At 44.9% G+C, this 17,340-nt stretch overlaps 1 protein-coding gene across 1 annotated transcript; it reads left to right on the top strand.

The window, feature by feature from the left end:
• Positions 1–4,383: 4,383 nt before the first annotated feature.
• b3gnt2l (UDP-GlcNAc:betaGal beta-1,3-N-acetylglucosaminyltransferase 2, like) lies at positions 4,384–15,664 on the top strand. Its single transcript, XM_014215565.2, has 2 exons — positions 4,384–4,554; positions 12,993–15,664. The coding sequence occupies exon 2, from the start codon at positions 13,147–13,149 to the stop codon at positions 14,458–14,460; it is 1,314 nt and encodes a 437-aa protein (XP_014071040.1). The 5' UTR covers positions 4,384–4,554; positions 12,993–13,146; the 3' UTR covers positions 14,461–15,664.
• The last annotated feature ends 1,676 nt before the right edge of the window (positions 15,665–17,340 follow it).

The raw sequence follows: 17,340 nt of genomic DNA, 5'->3' as shown, positions 1-17,340 counted from the left end.
CCTTAGTGAAATGCTGAATACAACAGGTGTAGTAGACCTCACAGTGAAATGCTGAATACAACAGGTGTAGTAGACCTCACGGTGAAATGCTGAATACAACAGGTGTAGTAGACCTCACGGTGAAATGCTGAATACAACAGGTGTAGTAGACCTCAGTGAAATGCTGAATACAACAGGTGTAGACCTCACAGTGAAATGCTGAATACAACAGGTGTAGACCTTACAGTGAAATGCTGAATACAGCAGGTGTAGTAGACCTCACAGTGAAATGCTGAATACAACAGGTGTAGACCTCACAGTGAAATGCTGAATACAACAGGTGTAGACCTTACAGTGAAATGCTGAATACAACAGGTGTAGTAGACCTCACAGTGAAATGCTGAATACAGCAGGTGTAGTAGACCTCACAGTGAAATGCTTACTTACAGGCTCTAACCAATAGTGCAAAAAAGGTATTAGGTGAACAATAGGTAAGTAAAGAAATAAAACAGTAAAAAGACAGGCTATATACAGTAGAGAGGTTATATACAGTAGACAGGCTATATACAGTAGTGAGGCTATATACAGTAGAGAGGCTATATGCAGTAGAGAGGCTATATACAGTAGACAGGCTATATACAGTAGACAGGTTATATACAGTAGAGAGGCTATATACAGTAGAGAGGCTATATACAGTAGTGAGGCTATATACAGTAGAGAGGTTATATACAGTAGAGAGGCTATATACAGTAGAGAGGCTATATACAGTAGACAGGCTATATACAGTAGACAGGCTATATACAGTAGAGAGGCTATATACTGTAGAGAGGTTATATACAGTAGAGAGGCTATATACAGTAGAGAGGATATATACAGTAAAGAGGCTATATACTGTAGAGAGGCTATATACAGTAGAGAGGCTATATACAGACACCAGTTAGTCAGGCTGATTGAGGTAGTATGTACATGTAGATATGGTTAAAGTGACTATGCATATATCAAATCAAATGTATTTATATAGCCCTTCTTAGATCAGCTGATATCTCAAAGTGCTGTACAGAAACCCAGCCTAAAACCCCAAACAGCAAGCAATGCAGGTGTAGAAGCACGGTGGCTAGGAAAAACTCCCTAGAAAGGCCAAAACCTAGGAAGAAACCTAGAGAGGAACCAGGCTATGAGGGGTGGCCAGTCCTCTTCTGGCTGTGCAGGGTGGATATAACAGAACATGGTCAAGATGTTAAAATGTTCATAAATGACCAGCAGGGTCAAATAATAATAATCACAGTAGTTGTCGAGGGTGCAACAAGTCAGTAACACAAGAGTAAGTGTCAGTTGGCTTTTTCATAGCCGATCATTCAGAGTATCTCTACCGCTCCTGCTGTCTCTAGAGAGTTGAAAACAGCAGGTCTGGGACAGGTAGCACGTCCGGTGAACAGATCAGGGTTCCATAGCCGCAGGCAGAATAGTTGAAACTGGAGCAGCAGCATGGCCAGGTGGACTGGGGACAGCAAGGAGTCATCATGCCAGGTAGTCTTGAGGCATGGTCCTAGGGCTCAGGTCCTCCGAGAGAGAGAAAGAAAGCAAGAGAGAATTAGAGAGAGCATACATAAATTCACACAGGACACCGGATAAGACAGGAGAAATACTCCAGATGTAACAGACTGACCCTAGCCCCCCGACACATAAACTACTGCAGCATAAATACTGGAGGCTGAGACAGGAGGGGACGGGAGACACTTGTTATATGATGAACAGAGAGTAGCAGTAGAGTAAAAGAGGGGTTGGTGGGTGGTGGGACATAATGCAGATAGCCCGGTTAGCCAATGTGCGGGGGCACTGGTTGGTCGGCCCAATTGAGGTAGTATGTACATGAATGTATAGTTATAGTGACTATGCATATATGATAATCAGAGAGTAGCAGCAGTGTAAAATAGGGGTTGGGGGGGGGGGGCACACAATGCAAATAGTCCAGGTAGCCATTTGATTACCTGTTCAGGAGTCTTATGGCTTGGGGGTAAAAAATGTTGAGAAGCCTTTTTGTCCTAGACTTGGCACTCTGGTACCGCTCTGCGGTAGTAGAAAGAACAGTCTATGACTGGGGTTGCTGGGGTCTTTGACGATTTTTAGGGCCTTCCTCTGACACCGCCTGGTGTAGAGGTCCTGGATGGCAGGCAGCTTAGCCCCAGTGATGTACTGGGCCGTTCGCACTACCCTCTGTAGTGCCTTGCGGTCGGAAGGCCGAGCAGTTGCCGTACCAGGCAGTGATGCAACCAGTCAGAATGCTTTCGGTGTTGCAGCTGTAGAACCTTTTGAGGATCTGAGGACCCATGCCAAATCTTTTTAGTTTCCTGAGGGGGACTAGGCTTTGTCGTGCCCTCTTCACGACTGTCTTGGTGCAATAGAGATGCATAATCTGTGGACCTGTTCGGGCGGTATGGAAATTGGAGTGGGTCTAGGGTTTCTGGGATAATGGTGTCGATGTGAGCCATGACCAGCCTTTCAAAGCACTTCATGGCTACAGACGTGAGTGCTACGGGTCGGTAGTCATTTAGGCAGGTTACCTTTGTGTTCTTGGGCACAGGGACTATGGTGGTCTGCTTGAAACATGTTGGTATTACAGACTCAATCGCGGCCCGCACCAAAACATCTTACGAGTGGAGTGTCTTGACTTCTGTGTTGGCTGGCCCTCGCTTCATACTCGTCACCAAACCCACTGGCTCCAGGTCATCTACAAGTCTCTACTAGGTGAAGCCCCGCCTTACCTCAGCTCACTGGTCACCATAGCAGCACCCACCCGCAGCACACGCCTCACCAACTACCTCATCCCCATACTGTATTTATTTATTTATCTTGCTCCTTTGCACCCCAGTATCTCTACTTGCACATTCATCTTCAGCACATCCAACCATTACAGTGTTTATTTGCTATAATGTAATTACTTTGCCACCATGGCATATTTATTGCCTTACCTCTCTTATCCTACCTCATTTGCACATGTTTTACTCCATGTGTAACTCTGTGTTGTTGTTTGTGTCGAACTGCTTTGCTTTATCTTGGCCAGGTTGCAGTTGCAAATGAGTACTAGTTCTCAACTAGCCTACCTAGTTAAATAAAGGTGAAATAAATAAATAAAAAACTTCCTCTTCTGCAATTTATTTGTGCAAATTTAATGGAGTCCCACAGTGGAGGTGTCATAATACCCATAACACCTTGCGGTCAAATGGAAATTATTTTTAATCCCCATTTCCTGGAGAAATGTACACGGTTATCAAAACAACATTCCTGGGTAAATCACATTTTACATTTACGTCATTTAGCAGACGCTCTTATCCAGAGCGACTACACAGCCCTTATTTTGAAGTGTTTCTAAAAAAAAAACCTATGGGAAAAATGGATGGAATCATTTCCCTCTTTTGACCGCTAGGTTTTATGGGTATTATGACTCATACCAATGTTATTCTATAGGCTACTTAAAATGTACGAAAGTGAGAGAGCAAGAGCGGCAGATCGTGGAAGTCGAGGAGTGTCTGTATCCGTTGGTTACCTGCAATATCAGAGGGGGCTGGTGGGAGGAGCTATAGGAGGACGGGGCTCATTGTAATGGCTGGAATGGATTAAATGGAACATATCGAACATATGGAAACCACGCGTTTGACTCCGTTCCATCTATTCCATTCCAGACATTACAATGAGCCTGTGTAACCGGTGTGAAATGGCTAGCTGGGTTAGCGGTGGTGCGCGGCTAATAGCGTTTCAATCGGGTGACGTCACTCGCTCTGAGACCTTGAAGTAGTTGTTCCCCCTTTTGTGGAGCGATGGGTAACGATGCTTCGAGGTGGTGTCTGTTGTCGATGTGTACCTGGTTCGAGCCCAGGTAGGGGTGAGGAGAGGGACGGAAGCTAAACTGTTACACCTGTCCTCCTATAGCTCCTCCCACCAGCCTCCATTGCTGAATATTCAATAGGAGAATTTCAATTTCGTACTCCTGGTGTCCTCTCTCCTCAACCCATTGGATGGGAAAGACAGAGGTCTGTCCCTCTAGCCTGTGCCTCAAATGGGTTTTGAGGAGTAGGCAATTGAGATCCTTTCAGTGTGATAGGCAGTTGTTTGGACATGTTAATTAATGTAGCCACCCCGCCCAGTAAGATCCCACACACTGCAGAGGGCAGCGCCGTAGAGGTAGATAGAAGACTCATCTTTACATCTGTGCCACTATAGCATCTGTGACAGCATGGGCAGCGCCACTGAGGCTACAACACATAGGAATTCCCACTAACTTGACTACTTTAAAATAGCTGCAGCATGGTGAAAAGCCCTCAATGGCAGTGCCCATGGTAAAATAGCTTTTAGGCCACTAGAGGCCTCTATCATTCTCTATGGGCAGGTCGCGGCTTCTGTGCCTGTGTGAGCTTGCCGGGAAATATGCTGTTGCCACTCCTTGAGATAATTATGGTTAGTCTTCTTTGCTTGTCAGTCCTGCAGTTGATAAAACGTTTGTGACACCGTAAGAACATGATCGTCTGAGTAATTAGCCGACACTGCAAAGGAAGGAGCTCGAGGAAAAGTTCCCGTACCGTAAGTAACGTTTTTTTTTCCAACCCACCTTTCTGTGAATTGTAACCGTTGTATACTAATTATGTTATAGAATTATTATAAAATATTACATTTTAACTATGCAATCAACTATTAGGACTAAACACATTTATCGCAAAAAACACCATTATAATCAAGTTGGGGCTAGTGAACAATTTCAATCCATTCCCCCCCCATAAAATCTTTTTAAATTCTAACATATTTAATTCAAGGTTACAAAGACGGATTCGTCTACGATTGGTCGCTCGGGCGGACTGACATATTCACAGTCCTACATACTTTCCTTTTAAAAACGTGACCGAGATTTCACTTATTTCAGTGCACGGTTCCTAGTTTACATGTACAGTTACAAAACCAGTGTTTCACTGTTCGGTCATTTAGCCAACTTTTGAGATGATTATTTTTTTTAAACGAGGTTATTGTCGGTAGGACTTTGATGAAATGCTGTTTCTTTATTTTGCCACTCCCCTTGGAGGAAATATTGGTTAATAATTTAACCAATCACATCAATAAGCTATTTTTATAAAGACTGAATTAAAATACAACTCACAGTTACCCTGAAGAAAAGCCAGAAGTAAACCCCTTTAGAGAAAAGTTCTTCGTTTTGTCGGTCCAATGTCTCACTCTGCCTGGCAGTGGCACCTGTTGTAGCACACCTGTGTTGGCAGTGAGTTAGTTTGATCTGTGTCATTATATGTGCCTGGCAGTGGGTTATTTGTTTTTTTAAATCTGTGTTATATGGATGCTATACAACTATCATTATCCACATTTTACATATCCAAATCTTTTTAATCTGGTCAAGTGGGTAGTGCATTTCCCTTAATGACAGTCACGAGGTATTCCCTCCTCCTCCTCCTCCTCTTTCACAATAACAAACAAGGTCCTGGATGCGTCCCAAAACCCTGGTCAAAAGTAGTGCACTAAATAGGGTGCCAGGTAGTGCATTCGTGTAGGGAATAGGGTGCCATGTAGGATGCAAGCCTACCATGTTCTCTAGGTGTTGACTCTAGCTGGCCCCTCGCTCTGCCTGTAGTCGTTCCTAATGAATCACAGGTGAGTGTAGACTACCCATGGTGCAGTTCTCTCTAGATATTCCTAATGAATCACAGGTGAGTGTAGACTACCCATGGTGCAGTTCTCTCCAGATATTCCTAATGAATCACAGGTGAGTGTAGACTACCCATGGTGCAGTTCTCTCCAGATATTCCTAATGAATCACAGGTGAGTGTAGACTACCCATGGTGCAGTTCTCTCCAGATATTCCTAATGAATCACAGGTGAGTGTAGACTACCCATGGTGCAGTTCTCTCCAGATATTCCTAATGAATCACAGGTGAGTGTAGACTACCCATGGTGCAGTCCTCTCTAGATATTCCTAATGAATCACAGGTGAGTGTAGACTACCCATGGTGCAGTTCTCTCCAGATATTCCTAATGAATCACAGGTGAGTGTAGACTACCCATGGTGCAGTTCTCTCTAGATATTCCTAATGAATCACAGGTGAGTGTAGACTACCCATGGTGCAGTCCTCTCTAGATATTCTAACTGTTTAACCACCTTTTTTTAATTTACATGAATAAATTCTTGATATTTACGGTGCATTTGGAAAGTATTCACACACCTTTTATTTTTTTCCACATTTTATGTTACAGCCTTAATCTAAAATTGATAATTGTTTTTCTCCCCTCATCAATCTACACACAATACCCCATAATGACAAAGCAATTCACTTTTTACATTTTTTAAAATATCATATTTGCATAAGTATTCAGACCCTTTACTCAGTACTTTGTTGAAGCACCTTTGGCAGCGATTACAGCCTGGAGTCTTCTTGGGTATGATGCTACAAGCTTGGCATACCTGTATTTGGGGAGTTTCTCCCATTCTTCTCTGTAGATCCTCTCAAGCTCTGTCAGGTTGGATGGGGAGCGTCGCTGCACAGCTATTTTCAGGTCTCTCCAGAGATGTTAGATCGGATTCAAGTCCGGGCTCTGGCTGGGCCACTCGAGACATTCAGAGACTTGTCTCGAAGCCACTCCTGTGTTGTCTTGGCTGTGTGCTTAGGGTCATTGTCCTGTTGGAAGGTAAACCTTCACCCCAGTCTGAGGTCCTGAGTGCTCTGGAGCAGGTTTTCATCAAGGATTTCTCTGTACTTTGCTTCGTTCATCTTTCCCTCGATCCCGACTAGTCTCCCAGTCCCTGCTGCTGAAAAACATCCCCACAGTATGATGCTGCCACCCACCATGCTTCACAATTGGGATGGTGCCTGGTTTCCTCCAGGCTTGGCATTCAGACCAAAGAGTTCAATCTTGGTTTCATCAGACCAGAGAATCTTGTTTCTCATGGTCTGAGAGTCTTTTGGCAAACTCCAAGTGGGCTGTTATGTGCCTTTCACTGAGGAGTGGCTTCCATCTGGCCACTCTACCATAAAGGCCTTATTGGTGGAGTGCTGCAGAGATGGTTGTCCTTCTGGAAGGTTCTCCCATCTCCAGAGGAACTCTGTCAGAGTGACCATCGGGTTCTTGGTCACCTCCCTGACCAAGGCCCTTGTCCCCCGATTGCTCAGTTTGGCCGGGCGGCCAGCTCTAGGAAGAGTCTTGCTGGTTCCAAACTTCTTCCATTTTATGAATGATGGAGGCCACTGTGTTCAAATCAAATTGTATTAGTCACATGTGCTGAATACAACAGGTGTAGACCTTTAAGTTAAATGCTTACTTACGAGCCCCTAACCAACAATGCAGTTTGAAAAAATATAAATAAGAAATAAAAGTAACAAGTAACAGTAAAATAACGATAGAGGCTATGTACTGGTACCCCCCCTCTATAGAGTCAATGTGGAGGCTATATACAGGTTATTACGGTACAGAGTCAATGTGGAGGCTATATACAGGGTATTACGGTACAGAGTCAATGTGGAGGCTATATACAGGGTATTACGGTACAGAGTCAATGTGTGGGGGTACCGGTTAGTTGAGGTAATATGTACATGTAGGTAGAGTTATTAAAGTGACTATGCATAGATGATTACAACAGAGTAGCAGCAGTATAAAAGAGGGGTGGGGGGGGCAATGCAAATAGTCTGGGTAGCCATTTGATTAGATGTTCAGGAGTCTTATGGCTTGGGGGGGGGTAGAAGCTGTTTAGAAACCTCTTGGTCCTAGACTTGGTGCTCTGGTACCGCTTGCCGTGCGGTAGCAGAGAGAACAGTCTATGACTGGGGTTGCTGGGGTCTTTGACGATTTTTAGGGCCTTCCTCTGACACCGCCTGGTATAGAGGTCCTGGATGGCAGGCAGCTTAGCCCCACTGATGTACTGGGCCGTTCGCACTACCCTCTGTAGTGCCTTGCGGTCGGAGGCTGAGCAGTTGACATACCAGGCAGTGATGCAACCAGTCAGGATGCTCTCGATGTTGCAGCTGTAGAACCTTTTGAGGATCTGAGGACCCATGACAAATCTTTCCAGACTCCTGAGGGGGAATAAGTTTTGTCGTGCCCTCTTCACGACTGTCTTGGTGTGTTTGGACCGTTCTAGTTTGTTGTTGATATGGACACCAAGGAACTTGAAGCTCTCAACCTGCTCCACTACAGCCCCGTCGATGAGAATGGGGGGCGTGCTCGGTCCTCATTTTCCTGTAGTCCACAATCATCTCCTTTGTCTTGATCACGTTGAGGGAGGTTGCTGTCCTGGCACCACACGGCCAGGTCTCTGACCTCCTCCCTATAGGCTGCTCGTTGTTGTCGGTGATCAGGCCTACCAGTGTTGTGTCATCGGCAAACTTAATGATGGTGTTGGAGTCGTGCCTGGCCACGCAGTCGTGGGTGAACAGGGAGTACAGGAGGGGGCTGAGCACGCACCCCTGAGGGGCCCCGTGTTGAGGATCAGCGTGGCGGATGTGTTGTTACCTACCCTCACCACCTGGGGGGCGGCCCGTCAGGAAGTCCAGGATCCAGTTGCAGAGGGAGGTGTTTAGTCCCAGGGTCCTTAGCTAATTGATGAGCTTTGAGGGCACTATGGTGTTGAACGCTAAGCTGTAGTCAATGAATAGCATTCTCACATAGGTGTTCCTTTTGTCCAGGTGGGAAAGGGCAGTGTGGAGTGCAATAGAGATTGCGTCATCTGTGGACCTGTTTGGGCGGTATGCAAATTGGAGTGGGTCTAGGGTTTCTAGGATAATGGTGTTGATGTGAGCCATGACCAGCCTTTCAAAGCACTTCATGGCTACAGATGTGAGTGCTACGGGTCGGTAGTCGATTAGGCAGGTTACCTTAGTGTTCTTGGTGACAGGCACTACGGTGGTCTGCTTGAAACATGTTGGTATTACAGACTCATTCTGTATTACATCTTGAAAATGTCAGTGAAGACATCTGCCAGTTGGTCAGCACATGCCCGGAGCACACGTCCTGGTTATCCGTCTGGCCCTGCGGCCTTGTGAATGTTGACCTGTTTAAAGGTCTTACTCACATCTTCTGCAGAGAGCGTGATCAGTCTTGCCTCGAAGCGAGCATAGAAGTAGTTTAGCTCGTCTGGTAGGCTCGTGTCACTGGGCAGCTGTCGGCTGTGCTTCCCTTTGTGGTCTGTGATGGTTTGCAAGCTCTGCCACATCCGACGAGCGTCAGATCTTGGGGACCTTCAATGCTGCAGAAATGTTTTGGTACCATTCCCCAGATCTGTGTCTCGACACAATCCTGTCTCGGAGCTCTACGGACAATTCCTTCGACCTCATGGCTAGTTTTTTGCTCTGACATGCACTGTCAACTGTGGGACTTTTATATAGACAGGTGTGTGCCTTTCCAAATCATGTCCAAATCAATTGAATTTACCACAGGTGGACTCCAATCCAAGTTGTAGAAACATCTCAAAGATGATCAATGGAAACAGGATGAACCTGAGCTCTATTTTGAGTCTCATAGCGAAAGGGTCTGAATACATTTATAAAAACCTGTTTTCGTTTATGTCATTATGGGCTTAATAGGTTCTAATTATTAGAGTAAGAACTCAACGCTTAAACTTTTATTCTTCCAAAGGATTCGAGCAGCTGAATCGATATTCACACAAGCACTGATATTTTTTCTCCTGAGTCTCCTCCTCCACATCCGAACAGCCAAATGCATCTCTGTTGCTAGACAGAACCTTAATGATATCTGTTCTTCCTCACTTCATCTAACCTGACTTCTCTGCCCCAAAGTGCTCACTCCTCCCCAACTCACGGCTGTCATGGTGACTGGTACCTAGACTGTGTCTCTTCTCCTCCCAGAGGATCCCTCTCATGGGATCCTTAATGGCTAACAATAAAATATCCTGACGTAACGTAAATGTTATACAGTTGAAGTGGGAAGGGCTAAGGGGGGTCCCCAGGGAGAGGTCTGAAAACCCTCTGGACCATGCTATATCATTAGTATAGGAATAGACAGCACTCTGAGATGTTGTATACAGTTGAAGTCAGGAAGTTTACATACACTTTAGGTTGGAGTCATTAAAACTCGTTTTTCAACCACTCCACAAATTTCTTGTTAACAAACTATAGTTTTGGCAAGTCGGTTAGGACATCTACTTTGTGCATGACACAAGTAATTTTTCTAACAATTGTTTACAGACAGATTATTTCACTTATAATTCAATCACAATTCCTGAAGTTTAAATGCACTAAGTTGACTGTACCTTTTTAAAAAGCTTACAAAATTCAAGAAAATGAAGTCATGGCTTTAGAAGCTTCTGATAGGCTAATTGACATAATTTGAGTCAATTGGAGGTGTACCCGTGGATGTATTTCAAGGCCTACCTTCAAACTCAGTGCCTCTTTGCTTGACATCATGGGAAAATCAAAAGAAATCAGCCAAGACCTCAGAAAATAAATTGTAGACCTCCACAAGTCTGGTTCATCCTTGGGAGCAATTTCCAAAATGCCTGAAGGTACCACGGTCATCTGTACAACATTTACATTTAAGTCATTTAGCAGACGCTCTTATCCAGATCGACTTACAAATTGGTGCATTCACCTTATGATATCCAGTGGAACAACCACTTTACAATAGTACATCTATATCTTTTTAGGGGGGGGTTAGAAGGATTACTTTATCCTATCCCAGGTATTCCTTAAAGAGGTGGGGTTTCAGGTATCTAGTACGCAAGTGTAAACACCATGGGACCACGCAGCCGTCATACCGCTCAGGAAGGAGATGCGTTCTGTCTCCTAGAGATGAACGTACTTTGGTGCAAAAAGTGCAAATCCATCCCAGAACAACAGCAAAGGACCTTGTAAAGATGCTGGAGGAAACAGGTACAAAAGTATCTATATCCACAGTAAAACGAGTCCTATATCGACATAACCTGAAAGGCCGCTCAGCAAGGAAGAAGCCACTGCTCCAAACCGCCATAAAAAAGCCAGACTACGGTTTGCAACTGCACATGGGGACAAAGATCGTACTTTTGGAGAAATGTCCTCTGGTCTGATGAAACAAAAATAGAACTGTTTGGCCATAATGACCATCGTTATGTTTGGAGGAAAAAGGGGGAGGCTTGCTAGCTGAAGAACACCATCCCAACCGTGAAGCACGGGGGTGGCAGCATCATGTTGTGGGGGTGCTTTGCTGCAGGAGGGACTGGTGCACTTCACAAAATAGATGGCATCATGAAGCAGGACAATTATGTGGATATATTGAAGCCACATCAGTCAGGAAGTTAAAGCTTGGTCGCAAATGGGTCTTCCAAATGGACAATGACCCCAAGCATACTTCCAAAGTTGTGGCAAAATGGCTTAAGGACAACAAAGTCAAGGTATTGGAGTGGCCATCAAAGCCCTGACCTCAATCCAATAAATTTGTGGGCAGACCTGAAAAAGCGTGTGTGATCAAGAAGGCCTACAAACCTGACTCAGTTACTCCAGCTCTGTCAGGAGGAATGAGCCAAAATCCACCCAACATATTGTGGGAAGCTTGTGGAAGGCTACTCAAAACATTTGACTCAAGTTAAACAATTTAAAGGCAATGCTACCAAATGCTAATTGAGTGCATGTAAACTTCTGACCCACTGGGAATGTGATGAAAGAAATAATTCTCTACTATTATTCTGACATTTCACATTCTTACAATAAAGTGGTGATCCTAACTGACCTAAGACAGGGAATTTTAAGTAGGATTAAATGTCAGGAACTGCGTTTTTAAATGTATTTGGCTAAGGTGTATTTAAACTTCCGACTTCAACTGTACATTACCCTCTCTCCCTCAGTGACATAAGTATGTAAAGTATTATATACCCAGGGTCATTACAGTACATTTCATATTCTCAGAACCCAACAGGGATGTTTGTCAACATCTTGGGTATGTATGCATGTTGCAAGATTGACAAATTTATAAAAAAGTGTATACATTTTAGAATAAGGCTGTAATGTGGCAAAGGGAAGGGGCCTGAATACTTTCCGAATGCACTGTACATTTTTCCCTCTCTCCAGCGGCCTGTCCAGTGTGGCTTGCTGGTTACATTTTGCCCTCTCTCCAGCGGCCTGTCCAGTGTGGCTTGCCGGTAACATTTTGCTCTCTCTCCAGCGGCCTGTCCAGTGTGGCTTGCTGGTTACATTTTGCTCTCTCTCCAGCGGCCTGTCCAGTGTGGCTTGCTGGTTACATTTTGCCCTCTCTCCAGCGGCCTGTCCAGTGTGGCTTGCCGGTAACATTTTGCCCTCTCTCCAGCGGCCTGTCCAGTGTGGCTTGCTGGTTACATTTTGCCCTCTCTCCAGCGGCCTGTCCAGTGTGGCTTGCTGGTTACATTTTGCCCTCTCTCCAGCGGCCTGTCCAGTGTGGCTTGCTGGTTACATTTTGCTCTCTCTCCAGCGGCCTGTCCAGTGTGGCTTGCTGGTTACATTTTGAAAATGGAATTGGAATCTCCTACGCAAATAAGTATATTTGTGCCAATAAAATGTTAACTGTCCAGTTTGAGCTCCCCCCTATTCCAGATTAAGTATTACTCCATAATTGACAAGCCTCATCTTAAACCTCTACTGTCCTCACGTTCAACACTTTCTGGGTTATTATGTTGGATTTGTTTTAGTCTTTATCAGCACACAGCAGTTCTCTCTCATGACACATTTAGACCACAGTACAAACCACAGGAAAACCTCTACACTCTCCACTTGACTGTCTTCCTGTTCGACTTTAGTTTCTGCAAATCAGCCAACTCATTTTAGTTTTCCTTTTTGTGTCCACCGCTTTTCCCTTTGACAGAAGTCATTGTAGCCAGCTAAGGCTTTGGAACATAGGACTGAGACTAGCCTATAGCCAAACAGAGGAATAGAATACTTTTTAAAAGACAGTTCGATGGCAGATAGTTTGGATTCTTTACTAAGCTGTGAAATATGAGTGCCTCTACAACTAGACAAAAGGAACACTGACCTTTTTTTTTAAAGATTTGTTTTCTTTCTCGTCACCAGGCAAACACAAGATAGCAGGCACTGAAGAATCAAACTGGATGATCACAAACAGGATTGTCTGGAATATCTGGATGGTTCTGTTCCTAGAACCCTGCCTCCATTCTAGAAACCTCCCATTCCGTACTGCAGGCGAACCCCATCCAGGACCCAGACAATGAGACGTGTCCAGGCCCTCATGGTCATGGCCTTCCTGTGCAGCCTCTGCCTCATCTTCTTGTACTCCTCACTCAATCTCCATCTGGCCCACAGACACAGAGCTCTACTGGAGGTCTCAGACGACTCCAGGCGTGAGGTCAGCTTTGAAACACTGTCCACCAAGCAGGTCCCAACTTACCCCAGACTGACCTCCACTGAGGACGGTATAAAAAGTGTTCCTATTCAGTTCACTGTTACGCCTCCTCCCGATCTCCACCAAGCTGCTGTCTTTGCCGCCATCAAGAAGGCTATACCTCAGAACACAGCTTATTGGAACCGCGTTTTTTACTCTGGCATTGGACGACTGGAAAAGGGGGGGAACTCAACAAGAAACGAAGGACTGGACTGGTCCCGTTGCCGACACAACCTCGAGCAGCTGCGGACAAACATTCATGACTTTACTTCCTATCCGGAACTCCACCAGGACTTCCTGCTTGGGATGGAGTGTAGAAACCCTCCTATACTGATTGACCAACCAGAGAAGTGCACCTCGGAAGATGGAGAAACATTCCTCCTCTTCGCCATCAAGTCGACCCCGGGGAACTTTGAGCAGAGACAGGTGGTACGGGAGACGTGGGGTCGAGAAGCGGTGTATGGAGGAGGGGTCAGAGTTCGTATAGTGTTCCTGCTGGGATCCTCATCATTGGACGAGCCCGACCTGAGCCAGCAACTGGTGTTTGAGGCGCGTCACCACGGCGACCTCCTCCAATGGGACTTCCACGACTCGTTCTTCAACCTCACACTGAAGGAGCATGTGTTTTACAGGTGGGTCCTGAGCCGCTGTCCTAAAGTCTCCTTTGTCTTTAAAGGGGACGACGACGTCTTGGCCAACACGGAGGCCATACTGGGCTACCTGCAGTCCCTGGCGCCTAGCAAGACCTCGACGCTCTACCTGGGCCAGATCATCTCCACTGCTAGTCCCCTCCGCGACTCTAAGAGCAAGTACTACATCCCACCGACCTTCTACGACGGGCCTTACCCTGCGTACGCCGGGGGAGGAGGCTACCTCTTCTCGGGGTCGTTGATCAGACGGCTTTACGGCGTCTCCAAGTTCCTCCCTTTCTACCCCATCGACGACGTTTACTCTGGGATGTGCTTCAACGCACTAGGAATACTTCCAGAGGCACACAATGGCTTTCAGACGTTTGACATTCGTGAGCAGGACCGGGAGAACCCGTGCGTTCATAAGGATCTACTGCTGGTGCACCGACGGAGCCCTCGGCAGATCATTCGTCTGTGGAGGAGCATACACAACCCCGTGCTCATATGTTGAAGGGCTAGGGTCTCACTAAGCCTTGCTGGTAGATGTTGACCCCCCCTTCACCACTGACACAGGGTCCTAGATGTTGAATAACCAATTTCCTCTATTCATATGCTGAACTATGGCTGCACATTTTTGGGAACTCTCAAATTCCCTCGTTTTCCAGAACCTGGTTGGAGGGTCCCTGGATTTCCTGCTTATTCCTTCCTGGTTTGCGGTAATCTGCTAAACTGGGATTCCTTGAAAACCAGGGAATTTATTTAGGTTTTGGCAACTGGATTTTTGCAGCTGACCACACAAGCCCTGTTCATATGCTGAATGGCCTGATTTGAGCCAGATGTCTTTCCACCCCCTAATGGTTAAGATCTGATCCGAGGGCCATGTCTACCTTTTTTTAGCTTCACTCACTCAGGGATGTTTTCCACGACGACGGTTGCAAAAATCCATGAACTTTCCCAAAATGTAAATGTTTTTCTAGAAATCCTGGTTGGAGGATTCCAGATTTCCTGTTTTATTCGCTCCTTGTTTCTAGGAACAAGGGGATTTTTTGCAGCCCGAGGCGCGACACTCTGGCTGAACAACGATGTACTGGAACTGTTTCTGCAGACGTGCTCAACCCTTCCGTTTCTGCAGCCATACTGGATTACCAGTTAAAAGGTTTATATGTAAATATGTTGGACAATGCTTGAGGTGATTTTCATTTTTTTGTAGTTTCATTTTTTTTTTTTTTAACTGAATTCACAGGATATAAAAGGTTTTCCATTAAGTACCTGTTGATCTGTTATTGGTGAATTTGTGTGTCTGCATACTGTTCTAGATAGTTTATCCCCCAACTCAAGCCCTCGAGTAACTTCACCTGCACACCTTTTGTTGTTGTAGCCCCGGACAAGCACACCTGACTCAACTAATCAGGTGGGGGGGTGTACTTGAGGACTGGAGCTGGGGAAACCGCTGTTCTAAATTGCATCCAGGATGTGTTTTATTGCCTGCTGCCTATTCTGCCTGAGGTTCAGACTTAGTGACTGAGGACAATAAAATGTTGCATACTTTGTGTTGTAAATTATTAAAATAGATGTTAACTTTTTTTTTTTTGTGGGGAGGTGGATAAAAAGTGACATTACGTAAAGATGTAACAGATCGTCTTGTTATTCTCCTCAGGGGATTAGGACTGTTCTTTTTCATTGTGCAAAAATGTAATAAAATACTGTTAAACTCATTGATGCTTTCAAAACAACTAGGTCAAATGTCAGTGATCTTCAGGTCGGAGCTCTAGAATGAATTCCCCCCCCCCCCAAGTGAAATGACTTTAAAATATTTTTTCCAGTGGTCTTGGAAATCTGACTTCATGAGCGTTCGAGTTCAGTTGTCTTGAATGTGGCAAAAAAAAAATATATATCTTGCAGTCATTTAATTTGAAACTTTTCATTGTGTGTTACGGGGGAGGCGACGGGGGAGGCGATTTATTTAACTAGGATGTAATAAACTGAGCGGATCATATGCACGAGTGCAGCGTTTTTTATAAAAAAAATAAAAAAAACTGGATCGTAACTATCACTTAGGGAGGAAAAAGGTGGTTAAAATTCACAAGAAAGTTTCAAATTAAATCACGATGCCAGATTGAGGTTCGTGGCTGGGTTTTTATACAGCACCACCATGGCTGGGTTTTTATACAGGTATACTATACAGCACCACCATGGCTGGGTTTTTATACAGGTATACTATACAGCACCACCATGGCTGGGTTTTTATACAGGTATACTATACAGCACCACCATGGCTGGGTTTTTTATACAGGTATACTATACAGCACCACCATGGCTGGGTTTTTTATACAGGTATACTATACAGCACCACCATGGCTGGGTTTTTATACAGGTATACTATACAGCACCACCATGGCTGGGTTTTACAGGTATACTATACAGCACCACCATGGCTGGGTTTTTATACAGGTATACTATACAGCACCACCATGGCTGGGTTTTTATACAGGTATACTATACAGCACCACCATGGCTGGGTTTTTTATACAGATATACTATACAGCACCACCATGGCTGGGTTTTTTATACAGGTATACTATACAGCACCACCATGGCTGGGTTTTTATACAGGTATACTATACAGCACCACCATGGCTGGGTTTTACAGGTATACTATACAGCACCACCATGGCTGGGTTTTTATACAGGTATACTATACAGCACCACCATGGCTGGGTTTTTATACAGGTATACTATACAGCACCACCATGGCTGGGTTTTACAGGTATACTATACAGCACCACCATGGCTGGGTTTTTATACAGGTATACTATACAGCACCACCATGGCTGGGTTTTTATACAGATATACTATACAGCACCACCATGGCTGGGTTTTTATACAGGTATACTATACAGCACCACCATGGCTGGGTTTTTATACAGGTATACTATACAGCACCACCATGGCTGGGTTTTTATACAGGTATACTATACAGCACCACCATGGCTGGGTTTTACAGGTATACTATACAGCACCACCATGGCTGGGTTTTTATACAGGTATACTATACAGCACCACCATGGCTGGGTTTTTATACACGTATACTATACAGCACCACCATGGCAGGGTTTTTATACAGGTATACTATACAGCACCACCATGTATTGTCAAACTGCTCGTCTCCACAGCAGGTTGGAATCAACCCCCCCCCCCCACACAAAAAAAAAATGATCAGTCATCTGATTTCTAGATGTTTTATTCAGTAACACACACAAACCTGGACACGTTTTAGGAGTGTACTTTTAATAAACTCAAACAAAGAAACTCTAAAACACCTCAGCCATAGAACCTCCCCCCCCCGATACCAAACAGCTAGAAAACTATGCATACGAAACGAGTTCAAGTC

The sequence above is a fragment of the Salmo salar genome, chromosome ssa09 (genome assembly GCF_905237065.1).
Source record: "Salmo salar chromosome ssa09, Ssal_v3.1, whole genome shotgun sequence".
Classification (NCBI taxonomy): domain Eukaryota; kingdom Metazoa; phylum Chordata; class Actinopteri; order Salmoniformes; family Salmonidae; genus Salmo; species Salmo salar.
Note: the sequence above shows the minus strand (reverse complement) of the source record. Positions and strands in the feature narration are given on the sequence as shown.

Excerpts from the sequence above, each read along its gene's own strand:
- b3gnt2l (XM_014215565.2), top strand. The coding sequence starts at position 13,147 with ATGAGACGTGTCCAGGCCCTCATGGTCATGGCCTTCCTGTGCAGCCTC.